Raw genomic sequence first — 22,158 nt, 5'->3', positions numbered from 1 at the left:
GGAAGAGTCTCAAAGATCACATGAGAAACTGCTAAATGTACTGCAGGAGTAGGACCAGGATTTAAATTAACATCACCGGCTATCAATAACAAATTCAGCCAACCGGCTATCCATAACGAATTCAGCCGAAAGGCTATCAATAACGGGATCAGCCGACTGGTCATCAAATAAACACAGCTTCAACCTCCCAATACTTCAGATAAGAGAAATGTAATAGAATTTCCAGGATCAGGAACAAGATTGCTGCTAAAAATTATGTAGACGGTTTCCCTTTTATGTATCTGAGTCACGGTGATAAAACATAATTTCAACTGATACAACAGGGATGTTATCGATTTGCTGTCGGTCTAAAGCAAACAATATAACTGCCTCGATAATAAATGACATGTTTGACCTTTTAGTAGTTTATCACGAAGGCCTCGCTCACTGTACAATTGCATATTGACATGCATGCGTCTTAATCGATTTAGACTTAAATCTTATCTTCGTGAATTTTTCTCAGAGTCGAAAACGAAAGTAGAAACTCGAATGTTGAGACCATAAATAAACGGCCTCGAACTAAACGATTTTGTAGCCATTGAAATGACAATAAGAAAAGCATACATGAACCGTTAAGAACGAGATTTACCTTAGACACGTAGGTAAGAATGGGAGCAAAGCACAGCACGCCAGGTATGTGATATGCATTTCATTTACAGACTTTGAAGGGTTGTGATGAATATTTGTCAAATGAATCAGGAGGGAAATTTTGAAAGAACAAATAATAATCTTTGAAAATATGAGGTGGTTATGGCCTGAGTTTCCTTTCTTTTTCTCATGCACATGTTGTTGTTATAGGGTTTAACGCCATTTTCAGCACAGGATAGGCTATACATGGCGGTAAGTACCCAGGAAGAACCCCGCAAAGAACCACCGACCTACGAGAAACTCAAACCTACGCAGACAGATGTGAGATAGCAGTGATCCGTAACAGTGAGCGCCTTAGACCACTCGGGGCCCCCTTCATAAACATGTAATATTATTTCTACTATTGATTCAACTAACCTGTCATAACGATGAATAGCCTCTCGTGATTTTCGACACAGTTCAACCTGATACAGGGTCTCGAAATCAGAGGGATTAATTTAATAGTAGTTTTATTTGCAGGACGTACTAGATATAATTTATTTTACAGGATTGTTTTCCACACTTATCGTTCAACAAGTTTTGTAACAACGTTATAGTCAGGTACTATTATTATTTCAGCTATACTACTACCACTACTAATAATAATACTATAAAGCTGATGATGATGATGATGATGATGATGATGATGATGATGATGAAGGTGAAGAAGAAGCATTATTATTAAATTGTTATTGCTTACTATGGGTGATTCTAAACAAGCAAGCTCTCAGTGATAGTGACAGTTACAGCATAGACTTACACAGTTATTAAATATACGAGATATCAAAGAAGCTATTTGCGGCGGTATCTAATTTTTTACTTAAAGTAATGTGTGTCTTTATACACTGAAGATTGTCTGCAGTGCAACGTTTTCGCTATTAAAATCAAAGGTTGTCGTTCAGTGAAAAAAGGTATAACAAGGACGTGATAGTCACACCACATTCAAAACAACAAAGGTGCAACAAAAGGTGTAAAGCAACAAAAGCGTAATATTCACACCTCATTCATAATTGGTAAGTTAAGATCACGGGTTAAATATATTCAAAAGCATGACGCGTTTTATTTTGTACTCTTGAAACCAAAGAGTATCTAGATATCGTTGTATACCCGTATGTACAGGTTCAAGTAAATCTCTTTCGTCTTCTAAAGATTCATCTTCATTTTGAAATGACTAACGGAGTCTCTAATCCTAATCTATCCCGATAGTTTTGGTACAGATATTGACTAAGAAATAAGAATACTATCCTCAATCAAATCAGTATATTTTCTGTTTACTTGGGCTGTGTTCCAAACTGTTTTCTTAAGGTAGGGTTTAGTGACCGAACAGATGTCCTTAACTTGTCTAACACATGTTTATGCCCAACGCCGTCAACACGCACATCTAAATGGATAAAAACAAATAATCAGTTTGAAAAATAAAATATGAATTTGGTTACAACACTTGTATATTATATTGTAATAATTCCAATTATTATAAATTGACTGCGTCTTCTACGCGTTGATTGGATGCAAAGGGTCACGTGATGCTTATCTGGATTTGTTTTTTACACATCGGTAAATTCTGCGGACTACTTTTGATTCCCTGTTACCAAACTATTTGATGTGAAGTTTTATCTATATCAACGCCTTACACCCTAACAATACTAAAAACAAGCTCCCACCCATCCATTCCTGTGATTTCCGATAAAAAATGACAAGCCACAGCTTAGAATCGACCATTAGAAGTTAAGTCAATGTAATTGCACAGACCTTCCTGCAACACTGATCCCTTTTGCCGAAGAAGGCAATGGCAGACTTTAGAAGCCAATCTTCGGAAATTATTGCATTTCGCCTCGACAACATGTTACAGCAGCGGTTATTAAAGGTCAGGATCATATGTCAACCAAGGGATGTTACTAAAACTGGACACGATTTTGCTTTTGAAAGATGGGAATGCGTAGAAAGTAACAACGACGTTGCTATAGCAACACGTGCCATACGCAAACGTAATTTTCAAAACAAAGGAATATTCCTAGTTTAACCGCAACAATCATTTTTATATTTTAATATATTGATCATAACAGTATATCACTGGCATGACCATCATCATCATCTTTATTTTTTCCTTCCATGGAAGATTACATGATATAAGAATAAATCATCTGAATACAATCAATAAATATTTTAAAAAAAAAAAAAAAAAAAAAAAAAAAAAAAAAAAAATAAATATTCTATATTAGAATACAAATTCTTACACAATATCAATCAACAAAGTGTTCGTCAAATCATAAGTTGCAAGTTTCAGTACCTTATTTACAGAAGATAGCTGCACACTGCATGACAAAGTATGCTGCATACAGGACGAATAGCTTGGAGTTTTCTTTGTCGATTACTCCTGATGGTAACCTTTTACCTAAAAGATATTGTAGTTGCAGCTCATCTTCTGCATTAAATAACGTAATGTGCAATCTCAGGGGAAATTTATCAGTAAGAACATCCCAGAAAGAATTTCGAAAGTTCGACATATAAGGACAACTAACACAACAATGAAGTATCAAGTCTGTATAAACATTCCCACATCTAATACACATATCAAGCTGTGTTTGTGGAACAGCAGCCCATAGTTTAGTACATATGTAAATACCTTAGTCTGTTGTCTGGTTTTAGCCGACTGCCACACTGAGGCAGGTCGTAAATGTTCGTGTGTCGAAGAGAATCTATCAAAATCTGCTTGATTAGACATACGAACTCTCCAGAGGCTATTTTCAAGACCAACAATTTTTGACCTTACAATTTCTTTCCAATTATGTTTATCTGGAATTTCAGAATGATGTAAATAATCAGTTAGATACCCGAGCAAGTCAAACTTCTTTGAGGTATAATATAAATTTGAAATTAACCCGCAGCTTGACATGCATCCGCTCAAAATGAAGTGAAATAACGCAACGTTAAACACACGTTTAGTATGTAACCCGCAATGACATTCTACCCCGTATCACTGTATAAAGAATCGATGAATCTAGGAGAAGATAGGGCTATGTATTCTACCGCAGTTAAGAGGATAATGAAAGAAAATTTCGATGTACATAAAAATAAATGTTTTGTGGTTACATCTGCTGACCTGATGTTAGAAAGTAATTAAATTGGAATTATAAGGATTAAATGGTCCTTTGGACTTTATTTACTTTGTGAGTGATTAGGTAAAATTTACACATCGATAAATACCCAACTATGATCATTTGTTCCTATAATAAATATCGCAGTCCCCGTGAAATGTTATAAAATATATGTTAATAATGTTAGAAATCATATATAATATAAATTGCTATAGGTTTACTATTTTGTTAATTTTGATTCAGAATATAACCTAACTTTAGATTTTTTTCTGCAATCCAATTGGTTTTGAATTAATCTTCTATTTTTTTCGAGGTTTTGAATTTAGTTATTTATTTTTTCTCAGTTATTGACGACAGACTCTTCCTTGCTAACATAGCCAACACTGATTGCCAGACACTCAGATTTTATACCGTGTGCGACCAAACATGTGTTTTTGCAGAAATTTCTGAATTAGAAAATACACGTTGGAAAGGAAGAACTAGAACACAACGTCATAAATAAAATTCAGTATTTTTGTTTAAACTTACATCAGTGTGAGATAAGAATTTCAGTATGGTCATAACTAGATCATGCTACTTTAAAAATATGTGTCAACAATTGACATGTCTTCTCGAAATACACAGATTATATAAACAAAAGTAGACATTTGCCTCAAATGTTACGTTGCAAATATCTAATTTACTATACTAACATATGAGATATTATTATTATTATTAGTATTGCTCTTATATATATATATATATATATATATATATATATATATATATATATATATATATATATATATATATATATATATATATATATATATATATATATATACATGCTTGAAATATATTAGTTATGTGGTTTTGTTAACTGATGTAAGCTAGGATTATTTTCTTAAATTGAGAAATTTTGATTGATTTGTCAGTATTTACACTGGGTTGTATTTTAGAGTAAGGGAGGTAACTACTATAACAAACGCAATGTTGTTAACAATAGTCTATAGCAGTGGTGTTGTGAGAGTATTTTTATAGTAGAAAAAGATTACCAAAATAAATTAATGACAGAGCCTTTATAGAGTTTATATCTCATATACAGTCACAGAACTTGAGAAAAAATACGAGATTCTTATGTGGTAAATTTGCGACAAAGAATATCTTAGGACGCAATTATTGCAAAGTCGTATTACTTAGAAAATATGAACTCTGCAAATGAACAAGCAATTACGAATACTGTAAATAACATTTGCTGGTGTTGCGTGTTGGTCGAGGTGCCTGACTATGTCTTAAATATGGAATGAGCATCAGGTAGATATTCTTGCCGATCATGAGGATCTGATCGTGATCATTGTCGCACTCACAGGCGAAACTCATCAGTCCTTTAACGTAACTAAATTAAATAATAACTAGAATAGAAGAAACATCCTACGGCGTCAGCACTGCTTGAAACGATACAGATATAAATGAAATAATAGCTAAGATTAAGGTGAATGCATTTTCAGAGCCTGGTAAAGTAAAACTTCTCCAAAAATGACTCAGTTTTCAAGTAGACAATTATTTCCCGTATAAATTAGTGTGCGGATTGTGTTTCCATTTAGGTACCTCGCGTTAAATCATGGAATACGAATACCGCAAGACATAGGAAAAGCTGGCATACTTGGGTTATTACGATTCGCAAATGAACCACATTTAGTTTAGCAACAACTTCCACCGGATCAGGCACAGTCAATTAGAACATCAAGATTAATATGAAAATACCAATAGGCGCAATAAAATCTGAAATACTTGCGTTATTAGGTATTATAGTCGATCCGCGTCAGACTGTACGAGAGCTTAAGGAACAATAACAAAATTTAATCTTAAAATTCATACACGTATCGTCGGGAATGAACAAACTCACCTTCTGATCGCTGCCACTATCGTCCCTGATGCACTCGAGTAAGTTCGCCAACAAAGAATTCCATAATTAAAATTATAAAATCATTCCCGTGATCGTCACGATTACTGTGAGGTTATTCCATGCGCATATAAGCCAACGAGAGACACTGTAAAACGTTACTCAATATGCTTCTGGGAATTATATATATGTCGCAGCACGTTGGTGGGACGATGATATCTTCAGGTATCATGGTTATCATTTGTCTCAGTGTGGAATTTACAATGCCGGGCCATGTAACCAAAGATTGCTCTATACCATCTTTAATAGCATAGCCATGATTTAACATTGGTGCTTGTGTGATGTTGAATTATAAAAAACACGAAGACTATTAACAATGAAATCGATAAATGTTATGCACCGATCCTCGAAAAGTTCGAAAATTACTCCAGAGGACGTTACCGATGGATATTTTGAGGATGATTGAACGTTTTCATGCAGACGTTTGCATGCATGCTTTTAGAACTCGACAGATGCCTGGAAATCATAACTTTTACTGTGACGGAATCGGTGATAAAACACAGCCGACAATAATGCCGGACCAGGCAGAAGCAATCTGGTATTTACTGCCATGATGGAAATATGAAATTCCCATATGTGATTTAAACGGTCTTGAAATGTCTTAACATTCCAGTAGGCGACCAAAGTCGTTACATGAGGTTTTACCAAATACAGTTCAAGTTGCGTTACTCAGGCGTATCTTTGCACTGTAATCAGATGCGAGGTGTAAACTGAACAACTAATGTTGTACTGTGGCAAGGACAAGGCAGAAGAAATATGCAAAATCTCTTATGTCACATTGGATACGGCAACAATTTGCCTTGTCGACAAAGATGATACTGACTAATGATCACATACTCGAGTTGTCTGAGGCAGTCAGTGTTGTGTCTGTTGATATTTCCTTTGTGACTGGTAGCAAAGGAACTGAAAGTTTCCAAGTTAGAGACAACTATCATATCACTGGTAAGTATTAAGGATCTGCATATCTTAGCTCTGACTGCGTGGGTTCGAGTCTCGGGTTCGGACAATGTGGGTACGTAAGAAAGCATGCCATTAGCTTCTCGTGGTGGGTGCTTCTTTCCGGGGATTTGCCTGGATCTTCCTCCACCGTTGATACTGGCCATCATGTATAGCCTATATTGTGCTTAACAATGACGTCGAACCCTATAACAACGACAACAACAAGGAACTGCACACAGCTCATACACTCTATAGTTTTATTTTGTCCAAACCAAATACGAATTGACGTATTGTTTCATATCCATTAAGTTATGATGGCCACTTTATAATTCAATGGCGTCAAATGTTCCTTTAATCGCCATGTCCAAGAACGTGTACAAATACATGACGTTTACAGTTGGACAACTGCATGAAATGATTCGCTGAAGTTTTGCAATTCCAGCCTGGTCAAAGTCCTTTGTAACCTGGCGTCAGGACGCAAATGCGATCGGTTAAAATTACCAGTCAATATTTTACCGTCAACCCTAAAAATTTGAAGCTGATGACTAGAAGAGGCATCTATCCATAATGCTGCATGAGTGACTAGGACAATTTTGCCGAAGCACAGTTTATGATGGAGGAATTCAATTCATCATTGCCTTGCAAATTTATTTCAGGCAACAACTGCGGACATGCAAAAAAATATCTGGCTCTCATTAGTATGTAAATCCTTAGTGACTATTATGATCTGTATTTACGCGCCGGTGTGTTTTAGGTCACGAATGTATTTCATGGTACAGCTAAGCGTGTGCACATCTCAATCGTGCGCACTGTTTGCATTCCACAGGGATGCATTGCATCGCATTATTGTATAAAATCAAGGTTGAGCTAGAATTAATTACTGAAACTGATCATCATTCGTGTTTTGAACGCTGAATCCTCTGTGGAATTACGACGGCAAGCCACCACTATTCTAGAATCTCCAACACTCGCGTGGATGGATATGATCTCCTTCCAAACATACGTGTCTTTTTACATCACCAACCTTTATGGATGGACAAGAACTGGAAAAATGTGTCAGTATACAAAACAAAGAAAGAAAACTAAACATTAGCCAAATATACTTGTTTGCAGTTGATTTGGAATACCCTCACGAGCTTCATCTTATCCATAGCGATTAACCAATGACTTCATAAGTATTGGTAGTGTCCTCTGGCTGGCCGTTCACGTATCAGTGTGCAATCGTTGATGATTCATGACACAAGTTTACCAAATGCATTAAGCGTGTCCCAGATCTTCGGACTTCAACCAAATATGTTGTTCATTTACGTAACCCGCAGTTGTATCTGCGGTTGTGAATGCGTGTAAGTAATGTGCATCAGGTGTTTTGGGTTGCCGAAGTGCTTTAATGGCGGACTTGTTATTGTCCACAGCATACACGTCAAACTGATGTTGACAAAGCCAATCTTTTTCGCTGTACCTGTGGTATATGTGTCGAAGTCTCATATGATCGAGTTTAAATATAACCAGACACAACTGTGCTACGGTGACAGCATCGTGACTTTGTACACATATACAGACCTGTCTCTTTGAACATTACTACCGATGATGAGCACGAGGACAGGGCTTAACCACGTTTAGTTAAACGATTTTGAAACCACGTAGCATCTGAATGATCATCCACAGTTAAGGAACACCAACAAACAAAAATTTGAAATTTCAAATATTAAATTGTGGGAAATCTAATCAAAGAATAAGTGGGACTGTGCCCCCAAAATGTAGTCGATTGTGGTTGGTTCAGTTAAAAGCAGTAAGAAAGCAAAATGAGTTTCTCCAGTCTTAGTCGTAAAGATCTCAAGCATGACATGTATATAGAATGTTCGAGTAAATAACGAGAATTCGCAAACCCAGCTAATCTGCTCCTGTCACGGAAATATTTTTTGATGCGTACTGTTGTACCAAAGTGAACTTGCCTCTGCTTGACACCCTGCGATGGATATTTCCCGACGTATTAATCACTTACGAGTACGGGCACCACGCGATTGTCAATCATCTTTGAATTGGTGTCCAATAACATTTGCTAGCGCATTAGTTCGATATTCAGTTAGAATAAATCTTCGTGCTAGTTCTGTATCAGCTCAGATGTATTGCGATTCATCTAGCACAAATGCTCTACTTGTTGGTTTTGTTACCGGCAATCTGGAAGTGTTCATGATATTGTAATCGTTGAGGTCACATTCTGGGTTGCATTTACAAAAACACAGCATGGCTTTCATTCAAAACGCAGAGTCTCCAAACGAATTTCAATAGCCTCAGAACTCATCATGGATTTCATTGAGTTCCTGTGCTAACAACACCAGTTCCCCGGTCTATGACATCGTTGGTTAGCAACCGCTGACAAATCGATGCAGCCTCTTTAATAATTTCTGGTGCATTGTTACCCGTATAAATAGATCCCACTAATGCTTTCCGCCAATCCAACAGGTATGTGTTGCTGGTCTACAGATCCCTACTGACTTGAAATCTTAATTTGGTATGGAACATTTAATTGTTCCACGTTTGCGTGCACAACCACAGAGACGTTCTCGATGTTTAGTTGATTCCTCCTCCGATGCAGAGATATTCTTCCTCGGGATGTAACCTGTATTCTTGAGGGTCACCCGTAAAACTATACCTCATGTAAGTTTTGCTAAAACTTGTTTGTATATACAATTAAAATTTTCCCACTATAGTTTGGGATTTTTAACCTATAGTTTTTGGAGATGAACAACCTTTAATGAAAATATTTCTACATAATCATATTACTGTATAGCTGTTTCAAAGCAGTCAGCTCCTAAAATACCCATTCGTCACTATCCCTTTCGAGGGAATACTAGTGCGTAATCGCTTGTATTTCCCTCTCCAACATATGATTTGCAAATTGATCTAGACCAGGTAACATTAGTGACAAATTCTAAGCCATAAGTAAAGATAGGGTGCATTGCGAGTTGCTTAAATATTTGAACTGATGTGTCTAACTTCGAGTTGTACTTAGGTAGTTCTGTTGTGGATGATTCGCAAGTGCCTTGTCCTCATACTTTTGCATGTTTTCTAACTGCTTTTGTATTTATAATATTTGTTCTGTTGCACGCCTCGTCGGACCAGGTCGTTGTTATGCTCCCGTCATCGCATCAGTGGTTTCTGCAACGTTCTTCGTTTTAGTTACAAACTATCGGTTGTTAGTTTGATCAGTAGTTCAGACCTGTATGTCACTTTAAAACGCATATCAAATTATACTATGCAATAATTATACCATGCAATACGAGGTCATATCGGTAACTTGCAACATCGACACCGTGTCTTCTCCAGGCCTTGGCCTATTGTTAGAATCAGGCCGTATATCCTGATTTGTACAAGTACTACTTGTATCTAAGGACCCAATTAAAGCCAGATATATTTATCAACATTACATTTACTTCACAATGTTCCCGGTAGCTTTACTGAAACAGAAACGACATGAATGACATCTATTTAATAAATGTGAAAACCGAACACAAGTCTCCTCCGTGATCGCATTGCTACAATTACGTGTTTGAACCCATGTTTGTAGTACGAGAAGATATGATTGTATCATGCAACAAAATGTGTGTCATGTAAAAGGTATCAATAAAAAGGAAATTCTCCACTTTGGAAATCTCTGATGCATTTAATGTCGTTGATTTCTCCACGCAGGCAAATTTTAAACAAATTGAATCACGTTAACGTATTTCCAAACTAAGGTCGTGCTTTAATTATTTAAGATGCTTAATCCTGACTTTGATATGGTTGGTATGTGATTGGTTGTACATAATTGTCTTCGGTCACGATCAACCATGTTATGATGTACTCAGATATACTACGGTACAGCCTAATCCCACCATTAATTTATTTTCCATACTTGATAAAGCTCCTGCCATTGATGACGACCATGATTCGGGAGTGAATAATCTTGTCGTATACTACGATGTGATGCTTGAGCACCGACACAACCTCGCGCAAACATTCATTGGACGTATTTTGTCCTCAGTTCCTGTTGTGATGAGTTTCGGAACATGTTTGAGGAAGTCATCAAGGTGTCGCAGAGTTTCTTCAATATTTTTTGACCATATTCTCTGTCTCAACCGGCGGAAACTATTAAATGGTTCAAATAAAACAATTGAATCACCAAATTAAACATATACAACGACGAAAATTGCCAGGTATGCTAAGGCAGAGTCTGCTGACCGACATAGCTAAGCCGCACGCGATCACCTACGCGAATACATGGATACAAACGGGTCAAAAATATGGTTGAATCGCCATAATATGTACAAGAAGATCAAACATCGTTCTTCAAACACATGTTGATGAAACGGACATTGAAGCATGTTTGTGTAACATTGACATTCTTATGTCGATTATTGGCTTATTCAGATAAATTAATGATTAAGCAAGATGGTTTGGTCAATCTATGTTTCACAAGGAAGCAAATGAACATGCTTATCTGATTGATTATTTCCGGGATCGACATAACAAAATTATTTCAGAAGCCCACAACCCGCTGGTACAATTCACATACCTGGTGTTTGCGATACCGCTATGCAAATTAAAAACCTGACTTACAACCCGAAATTGTCAGCGCGTTGAAGACATATTAAAGGACAGTCATTATAGTTTTCATGTGCGATTTCTCTCTGTCATTTATTCAGGTTTTGTTGGCAGGGGTATTTTCAAAGCCATGCAAACAGTTACATTATTGTCACCAGTGGTAAAGCTGTTTTGTGTAAACGTTCAAGATATTGTTGTGAGAATATGAGGCGTTGTTGCTGAAATCACCGAAGATTGGGATATCAGAGGTTCTGTTGCGTCGAGGAATATTTTGATACTACCAATGCTGATATGGAGCAATACGTGGATGCAAAGGCTGTTGAGGTGCTTTTGACCATACAATTACGACCACGAGTAATAACTTCACGGGGCGTATTCAGAAGCGTATTAACCATTTAAGGAGAGGGTATAAGGATTGATATAATTAAAATGTCCACTTGTTTTCACCGCTGTCAGAGATGTGTTTAATACACCTAAACCTGACATATTTATTCATGGCATTGGTTTTACTGGCAAGAGGGGTAGAGTGCCAATCGTTACAAATATGGCCATTGGGGTAGATCGTCAGTAACTAGTTCAGCAAAGATAATAGTGTTTAAGAATTGTTCATATACACGAAATCTGTGTCATTGGTCGCCGGATGTGAAATTCAGTTCAAAGGACTCAAAATATATCCGGACGGGTACTTACCATCCTTGGGTTTTGTGTTTACTATTACATTCATCATTACACATAAGGATGGATTCTGATCACAGTGATGAGGTTGCGACATTTGCCTGGGTCTGCTATAATGATGTTCTCTTGGGCAAGTTACTTTAGTCGTTTTGAATTGCGACTAAATACGTGTGTTGCCATACCGTAAAACACCGCCAAACCAGAACCAATTTAGCCAGGTTGAAGATCTCTTAGGTTCTCTATTTGAAGTTGTACGTTGCTGTATTCAGACATAAACATCTGGGTGATATTTTCAAATGAAATATTTTAAATAAAGTACATTATCGTAAATGAGTATGAGGTGAAATTCCCTAATATTACTTGTGGGGTTTTATTTTGGTAGAGATTACAAAAACAAATTTTAAAACTTTTGGAAGACTTGGAATATATTTTAGGTGTCTATTCTAGTCTGTAACGGCATGATTCTAAATGCAAACTTGTAGACAGTGTGTGTCTTAAATATTTATTTATAAGCCGTTGACACATATGTTAGGATATGAGGTAATCTATTTACTTTTTACATTTTTAACCTTTGCCGAATTTCATCCTTATTAGAACATTTTGAGAATCAATAGAGGTTAACCGGAAGATCACTAAAGACATCTACTCTAAACATTATTGTCTATAGGATGAATTATAAGTCGCCATGATCAGTTTCAAAGGGAACGGGGGAACATTTATTGACCTTTTAAATAACTTTATTAACATGTTATATACATTTTGTGCATCCTAAAGATATTGACAATTAAAATAAAACTACCATAAACCTGATATGGCCTCTCCTTCATAGTTAGGTAATTCGGTTAATCGCGTATTTAAGTCTGATACAACTTGACATAGTGGCATAAACTGTACCCAACAATTACTTGTTATAAAAAAGAAACAGGAATGACAGTAGCTCATTGACAAATCCATCTTTTGCAGTCAGGTTATAAATTCGTGACTCGTCCTTGAAATTCAATTTCAGGTGATGTAAAAATAATTTCTCTCAAGAAATGTACATATTTGTCTGAATTAATTTGTTACAAATGCAAAGCAGGTATGAAGAGTGGCGTCTTCTTAGGGCTTCATTTAATTCATTGCATATAATCACATTAACCTTTTTATTACTGATCATTATATTAACACGCAAAAGAAGATCCCCTATCAGTACATCAGTAGGGCAATTTAAAGGAATCCTGTATAGCCACTTTTAGTCTCCACTTGCTGATTACAACGATCATAAGGTCCCTGTATGTAATGTATGTTACTGCTATACTAATCCGCTTCATTACACAGTCAGTTCGAACGGGACTTGTTCTGCTAAATGCTATAGACTTGCGTTTCTTATGTATTCAAAAAGTAATATATTATTTAAAGGTTTAGAGGACAAAACTTTCTTTTTCAAATAAGCTAAAAGATTAAAAATAAATTTATCACTATTGTGTGTTTGATTAAAAAGCCGCAATCTCTCTCTCTCTCTCTTTCTCTCTCTCTCTCTCTCTCTCTCTCTCTCTGAATTTCGCCTTTTACATATATATGAACGATTATTATTAACAGAAATGTTATGATAAAGATCATTACTTCTTCCAGAACCCAAGAAGAAGACAGGGCCTGTTCATCCAGAACCCAAGAAGGAGACAGGGCCTGTTCTACCTGTCAGAGTTTCACCTTGGAGAAAACTTGAGTTTTCGGATTCCGAGGTAAAACTGAAGATTATCATCGTTATTTTCTAAAGCCCAAGAATGACAGAAGCGTGTTTGGCTTGACAACATTACAATTTGGAGAGAGTTTCATCTTTGGATTTGTAGTTAGCTGTGACGAACCAATACCGACAATTTTAATTATCATTGATATTGTCTCATTTGACATAGGATAGAATGATAACCAACATTATATATGAGACGTCTTCAGTTAATAGTTTCTTTTTAGTATCAAATGGCTTCTTTCTGCAAAAATCTTGGTTATGTTAAACCACATATGATTTTCCTTGTTATTGTACACATTCATGAACGCATGCAAAAATACGCAGTAAATTGTTGTGTGTGTAATATAAATATTAAGGAAAAAGAACCAAACTGCTTATTTTACTTTGTATAATTCTCCGAAACTATCGGAATAGAAAACTAACATAATGATACATGTACAGACTCAGCAAGCTGTCTTTATTAGAACGTGGAAGATTCGTTAAACTGTTTTGCATGAAGTTTCGTTTATTAAGCACTTTCAAATAGCAGCGCATATTTATAATGTGCTTTTAACTATATCATGGTATAACCATTCAATTATTCGAAGTCAGAATACGAGTTCAGTTTCACGCCTGTTGTTAAATCAATGTCTTAATCAGTTTCACAGACTTAAAATGTGGATGTCGGTGGGTGCTGAAACAAATTCTTGCAATGTGAACTATTATATCCATGGATTTAATCGTGTGTTCTGAAATACGTTCTGCTGTTTCTGTTTTAATTTCATTCTTCCTAAGAAATAATGCCATATAAATGCAAAGATTGATTGAAACTCAAATGCGACTCTTTTAATGTAAAAAAACGTTTGAGTATGTCTGCGTTGTTGTTAAATTCCAACTGCTTCCAATTAAATTTATATAGCTTTATCTGTTGATTTCTCCACTGAGATTTCATACTATTTTAACTGCTCTTTAGACATTTCCGTAATGATAATTATGTATTCTATGTCCCAGTCTTCTCGCTGAGCATTCCTCATTGTACCTTTATGTAATCCTATAATTAGCTAGGAATCTTACTTGCAGCTTTCTCCCTTAGTACCTCTTATAATCTCACAGTGAGGAATTTTTCACTCTTTTCCTGGAGTTTTGGAATACACTCCCGACTTTATTTCCAACATTTACGCAACGTGAACAATCTACCCAACGCTTATGTGATATGCTGGTGGCTTTTCAAGGATGTATGTCCCAGGAGTTTCGTGTCAATATGTGATTTTTACTTTGGCGTCTATGAAGTTAGTGAGTCATCCTAATGAGCAATATTCTTTACAGATGATGTGTTTTGTAGAAAAAGCAACGAATTTATTTGATAGCGATGTCATTTGCACGTAGTTCATTATGCGAGACGCAATAATAATCTCTGCTTTACCAACCGTACGGCTGCACTAGACTTTAACTTTTTCCTGCCCACCTTGATCAAGGGAGAGCATTTCCCTGAATGAAAGGTTACTTACACCGTATCCAGATTGAAGTCAAAGCTAGATGGATCGCTGTGAGTTAGAACAGGGCTCGAAGAAACTTGGATTACAGGGTACCCAATGCACCTCATATGTATCATTCCATTCAAATTGCGTTTTCTCCGTCATTACCGTCAAAGGCCTTGCGACATCATCAAATCCTCGAATGAATGTTCGGTAAGTAGAAACATAGGCCTACAAAGTTCATCACTTTCTTGATGTGTATTGAAGAAGAACAGTACTTAATGGCTTTGATCCTAACCGTGGACACCTATCGTAGGATATAATATCCCCCAAATAAAGAACACTGCTTTGGAACAAACGATAATTTCCTGGACTCAGTTTTAAGCCAGAATCTAGCACTCGCTGAAGCACTTCTAGCGCACGCTGTAAAATCGTTTCGAAATATTTCATGATTTCATCCAAAATGGACACGAAGTTTGTTTCAATAAAAACTGTACATGGCTCAGCCCAAATAACATTCAAAAGTAGCAGGCCAATACAAAGGGCAAATAGAATTACCTTGAACAGATATAGGCCATGGTTTTTAAAAATAACTTTTTTTGGGCACTTATTCATACCCATTTGTAAAGCTAAGCCGCAAACCCACATTGACCTCTGAAGTGTCGTCTATGCTAGAAACGGAGAAAGAGCCCTTATCTTCACTCGAGTTTTTCTATTGTCGACTCAAGATCTAGTCGACAAATTGTTTTTCCTAATAAGAAGAATATGCGATACCCATGGACCTTCGGGTGGCTCAGTCACAGTCAGTGTTAATATTTTCTCAGTATGGTTGTTCATATCTTTAGGCTGTGCAAGAGGTATTCGTTAAGGACGTTGGCGAATTGGTGTGACATTTATGGTGTCGATTGAGTGTTTCACTAGATCTGCTTTTCCCAAGTCGACCTTATATTGGTCAAACACGTGTTTGAATTATAAAAGAAAGTCAATCAACTAATTGTGCTGAGAATTTAGATACTTCGATAACCGTTCTAGAAAGTCCACATGATGTTGTAGCACAGCCTTAATCAGAGACTAAGGAAACCCCATGTTTTCTTTATCATCTATCACAGCATCGCTTGACGCAATTGGAAACATTTGTCTGATGCATGTCCAAACATGAACGGCTGAATGACTAATCAATTATCATAAAAGCGACAGGTTCCAAGAATATTTCCATTCAAATGATAGTGTTTGGACAGCTGACCATGAACTGGTTATTTTCTCAAACAATCTTATCGATATCAAACATACGTTTTCTTCAGTAAATTGATTATAAAAGACTTTAAAGGAAAATATCAGTAGTATAGGTGAGTATAATTGACATTGTATCGGAAGAAAATACCCAAAACCAATTGTGGTGAAAACAGAATGTGCAAGGATGATAAGCAGTCGTGTCTAGCTCTTTTCGTGTGAACGTCGGCATAGTAGTGGTATTCTTAAGTTATTTATCCTGTAACAGTAAGTGCAACATGTCATTACATACTAAGAGAAAAGCTGTACATCTTCTTCAATAATCTGTGGGTGAGAGTTATAGGTACCGTATACAAAACGTATGCTGTACTTATTCCATTACTACTGAATGATCGTAGCTCCAGATTTCAGAACCAAAGCACAAAAGCTAAAATTTAAAAACCTACTAAACTAGTAAATATCTAGAAATAAATTGTAAATATTTGCTAACCTGGGCAGTCAATGTATGTTTGGTTCCACTCCATACCAGTTTGTGTTTAACAACTAACTCTGTATATTTATACAAGGAGACACAGTTAACGAATATTTCACCATTTGTAAAAGCACTTTCTTTCGTTTGAATTAATTTAGTGTTCATACCTGAATTTTGACCAACTTTGTAAACAATGTTTATCCTTGTCTTTAATAAATTGCAGCTACATAATCGGGATGCAAAAAAGCAAATATAACGTATATGTTATCATGTACCAAAGTGCCATATGACATGTTACACATGTTGCGTCAAAAAGATCCTTATTAAATACTGCGAATACGACTCTGCCTTGTACCTACTTAACAGACAAATAATCTATTAAACCTTAATATACGCCTCAATGCACTTAAGTATATGATTTCAAATTATACATAAATTTACAATGAACACTTTTCCCTAATAACGGTACCAAACAGTTAATATGAGATATGGCATAAAATGGCATGGCAAAATGAACAAGAAAAATCAACAAAATCAACCACCCTTCTAAATATATGACCGGGACATGGCGCATCTATTGCGCAGAATTGGTTGAGACTCATGGTATTATTACGGTCAGACCGTTCATTTAATATGGTATCAAATCATTTAGTGAATATTTTAAACAATGTTTGTATTAAGGAACTGTCTCTGTAATTGTTGAATTAATTTGAATTAAGCCTTTTAAATATAACAAAGTATGCATTTGCCTCATTCGTATGGAGTTATACCTTAATTCAACTTTTTATTAAACAGAATCAGTAAGAAACAAGAAATATCCATGTAAGTGTTTTCCATATATCAATAACCAAGTTATAGGGTCTGCCAGAGTTTCCTGCCGAAATACTGTTTGGATTTTTTTTTTACAATTTTTTTGTCTGGCAATTTGCTCATTTAAAATTTCATACTGTTTATGATTCATTTAATATTTTTGCAAGCTTCAACATCACATACAGTAGTTTCGACATCTACGACATATAAAGTTCCACAACAATCCAACTACTAAGATCCATTAATATGAACAGGGTTTATTGTACGTAGTTTCATATTTTATCATTGTTCCCAAACATGACATTACTAATTTGCGACTGGACAAGTAGTTTGCACTGCCTTTGAAAAGAAATATATTTTCTTTTCCTAAATATGATTTTACAAATGTTTGCAGATGTCTATTCAAAGTTGACTACAATGCAAATATTCTGTACATAATACTTGGTAATGTATCCCATTCTAATCGTTTATTCCCCTTAGTTATCGCTGCTGTTGATGTAAGTCTCCTGACCTAAGCTGCATTAAAATAGAATTATCACAAACGTTTTAACAAACTGTTAATCTTTATTACCGCCTCCACATTTTCATCTACATCATCAATTGGCGAGAACATTTGTCCTATTTCTGCACCATTTCTATATTTTATTTGACAATTGAATGCAAACATGCAGTCATTTATATTTCATAAAACAAAATGTCATCCACACTGAACAAATGCAGGTAAAGTTACCAATGTTGTCATCCGATTGCCTACAACTGTATAAATGTACAGAATATTTGCCCGAGAAGTATATGGATGAAGGATAAAATATATTATGTTTGGTATCTTTACTTTTTTGAGGTGTATCAAAATTATCAATAACTTAGGTTGTATTGATTCCAAATGAACTCGTGACAGGATATGTAATGCTAAGAATTTTAAACCCGCGTTGGCTTCAACATTACCTACTACAAGGTATACAAATCTGGGTTGTTTGATAAAATAGAATATGTTTCTAGAGATTTATACACAACGAACACGCCAGTTGTTGGTATAAAACGAAACTTACTAGCTTTTAAAGATTATAGTACATTTGACCTCATAAATTTATGATACATTCCCTTGTGATATCAATATTTCAGTGTAAAGACCGTAATACCAAACGATCTACTACCGATGCTTTATCTCTTCAGCATGATAGAAGAATACTGTTTTTAACCTGACCGGAAATCATCAAATTCCTGCTTAGCAGTAATTCATGTTTTATAAAATGCAAGTATATCAGATGATGTACAATACTTATTGATGTCAATAATTCAATAACGCAAACAACATCCTTTGTAGTATTAGACTTTAGATCATTGACTCTATTTGACATCAACTCTGTGTTGTATGAATTTTGACCTCCTTCCCATCAGTCAAAAGTTACATGTCCTCCATACGTTGATCGCCATATTTCGTATAAGGTTGCTGATGATCACCATCGTAACAGTAGCCGCCTGGGTTCCGATAATTGTTTTATTTCCGAAGGTATAACTAAATTTGATTTATCAGATACGCTATTTTGGGGATTCTATATTCCTGGAGATTAAAGAATACTTGAATACGTTCCTTATTGGATTGTCCTTCTCAATCTCACAAATAAAAAAATGTTCACCCTAAAAGAGGAATTTGTGTGCCGAACACGTCGAATATAAAGACAACATGGGGTTGTCTACATTATCTTAACCGAAGAAGAAATTATAACCTGAGTATGGTGTCCCCATCACGATGACCTACATAGATAAGTATCCCAAATGTAATTATGTTTTACTGATGGTACTATTTGCGTTTTCTCTGCCTGAATATTTTGTGGATATAGATGATCAATAGAACCGTATAGAATAAACAGCTTAAAACAAACAAAAAAAGCACGACCCTCACATCAGTGATTACCTTCAACTAATTAATGTTAACTATCTCGTTGACATCCTTCAGAAGGCTGGTATGAATTTTTTAGTGTCGACCCCTACATAGCTGACAGTATATATTTAATTTTTGTTTGACACTGTATGACCAGAATGGTACTGACGTGCCACTAAACAATATACACATGTATACATATTCTTTGTAGGTTTGACTGGACTGTCTTGTCCACACAAATTCCGAATTATGTAATGTTTTTATATTGTATATTAGCAGCCCCAATTTCGAGGGATACGAGTGTAATAGAGTTTTCAAAAATTTCAAAAGTTTGATTTGTCCACATTATGAAATACCTTGGCAATGCAGGCCAAAAAATCTTTTCGTGTACAAGGAGATCGAATTGATAAGTATTAATAAATATGCAGAATTGCATATGACCGCTGACTCTCGAAAGTAGATCATCTTGATCACAGGTATATTTGTATGCGAAGCCACAACACTGTATGTCAGCATTAACATCTTAAACACGGTATGTCAGCATTAACATCTAAACTCACCACAGGCACAAGGTACACGTAGATTTATTTGTCAAATAATCCCCGGAAACTGATTTACCCTTATTCAGTCTATTTATATATATATGTTTATGTCACGGAAATTTAATATCATATGAACCAGACCTATCAAAACCTAGCAGAAAAACGTAAAGGGTCGTCGTTTATATGTAATAAGAGTGACTGAAGCAGCCTCGTCATAATAGAATCAACTGTCAGTAATGATAAGGGTATTTGCGATAAAGAATGCAAGGCAAATGACAATGCCAGACAATACTCAACAGTAATAAAAAGGTGGTCATTCTATACATAATACTTAATCCATTTCGACAAATAATTGAATCCACAATGAAACATGGTTCATTTCAAGGACAATTCTAAATGTAATTATACTTGTTCAGTTTGTTTCGATTGTTGCTGTACAAACTTCAAAATAGACATATTGAAATGATAATTAACGTATTGATCCAATTCTCTCAGTCATATTGCTGACAGTATCATCATAGCTGCATCTTCATATCGGTTTATTGTGAATGATAGAATATCAGCCAAATACATTATGTATCAATTTATCTCCAGAACCGAACAAGGTTGATGTCAAAGATAGTAAATTTCAGTATACCATCCAATGTAAATGTTCCTGAGGCAAGGATTCTGATGATTGGACCTGTAGGAGCAGGGAAATCTAGTTTCTTTAACACCATCAACTCCATCTTCAATGATCGGATCACCAATCAAAGTAACACTGGTAGCGCGGCCAGTAGCCTCACAACTGTGGTAAGGTTACTTTCTTTGATTTAATTTACATTCTGTATATTAGAAGAGTCGAATCAGTATTAGATTCAAGTCCAGGAACTATTTTCAACAGTAGGCATGATTTTCAATGTATTGTTATTTATTGTAATAAATGATGTTTTCATATCTCACATCAGGGATTCCAATCACGAAAGAGAACATATTAGGTATAATGTTTTTGATAACTTTTTTGAACGTGATGACACTAAGTAAACCGTCATAATTTTTAACAACTTTGTCAAACTATTTTGCAGTCGTATCCATTTATGTTCTTCTGTGATTTCTGTTCTTCGCACGGAGACTGTGTGTGTGTGTGTGTGTGTGTGTGTGAGAGAGAGAGAGAGAGAGAGAGAGAGAAAATAATTTGTAACGTAGCTTTAACGATTTTTCAGTTATATCGCTATGATGTGTTCAGTGTATCAGTTTATAGTGATGTCTAGCACTGGGGCATCATGCCGCAGACATGTGGCATGAAGTCCCACCCAGTCACATTCTCCTGACACCAGACCGACCAGTCCTAACACTAACCTCTTAATAATGAGCGCCTAGCGAAGATGCTGTTAGCACCATTTTTGTTAGTCTTTGGTATGACTCGGTCGGGGATCGAACCCACGACATCCCGCTTCCGAGGCAGATGCTCTAATCACTAGGCCACCGGAGCGGTATGGAAAATATGAACAGTAACTTAATTCTCCTTCTCAATTCTATGTAAAATAGCGCATTATAAATAACAACTTCTATACTAAATTTCTTGGTAATAATATTATCAATATCGATTGATGGCCCTATAATTAATATTCAAAGCTTGATCAAGACTTTCAATGAAATCCTTTCCGCCAAATAGCCAATATATCCAAAACGAAATATATTAAATAGTTATAAAGCGCTATTTCACATTCACTAGTTAATCTTTTAATAAAAATAAAGCATTTCACGTTTATTTCCACTATTGTTTTATGTTCAAGTCATTGGTGAAGAAATGGCTCATATTTCTAATTTGGTTACGTACATTTACAAACGTTTTCCATTAGTATTCAAATCAAATCATATTTCATGTTTATCTTGAACATTGATAATGCAGAAGTTTGATCTGTAGATGATATTTTTATCAGACACAGAAAAAAGAATAAAGTATTCAATGTTAACATTATGCACCCCTGGACCTTTCTAAAAAATAAACATTATCTGTAAATATCACAGATTTAAATGAACAAAACTGAGTGGAGTTCACATAATTTACCAAGTTCCAAATACCTTACCTTCATGATCTTAGAAAGCGATTTTCAACTATAGAGTGCCCAGAATCAACTTGTTTTGAGAGGAAAAAATAA

The 22,158-nt window shown here is 35.6% G+C and overlaps 1 protein-coding gene across 2 annotated transcripts in view; it reads left to right on the top strand.

Moving 5' to 3' along the window:
- The first annotated feature begins 544 nt into the window (after positions 1 to 544).
- Positions 545 to 22,158, top strand: part of LOC149774459 (uncharacterized) — a 44,786-nt gene continuing 23,172 nt past the window's right edge. For both annotated transcript variants that reach the window (XM_089945174.1, XM_089945173.1), the window contains exons 1-3: positions 545 to 672; positions 13,513 to 13,622; positions 20,612 to 20,809. In XM_089945174.1, coding sequence (XP_089801300.1) covers positions 648 to 672; positions 13,513 to 13,622; positions 20,612 to 20,809 — 333 coding nt within the window. In that variant the 5' untranslated portion in view covers positions 545 to 647. The remainder of the gene's footprint in view (positions 673 to 13,512; positions 13,623 to 20,611; positions 20,810 to 22,158) is intronic.

This window comes from Sinohyriopsis cumingii, unplaced genomic scaffold, assembly GCF_028554795.1.
Source record: "Sinohyriopsis cumingii isolate HCF-2022 unplaced genomic scaffold, ASM2855479v2 utg000229l, whole genome shotgun sequence".
In the NCBI taxonomy this organism is placed as follows: Eukaryota; Metazoa; Mollusca; class Bivalvia; order Unionida; family Unionidae; genus Sinohyriopsis; species Sinohyriopsis cumingii.
This window is presented reverse-complemented; position numbering and strand designations above follow the sequence as displayed.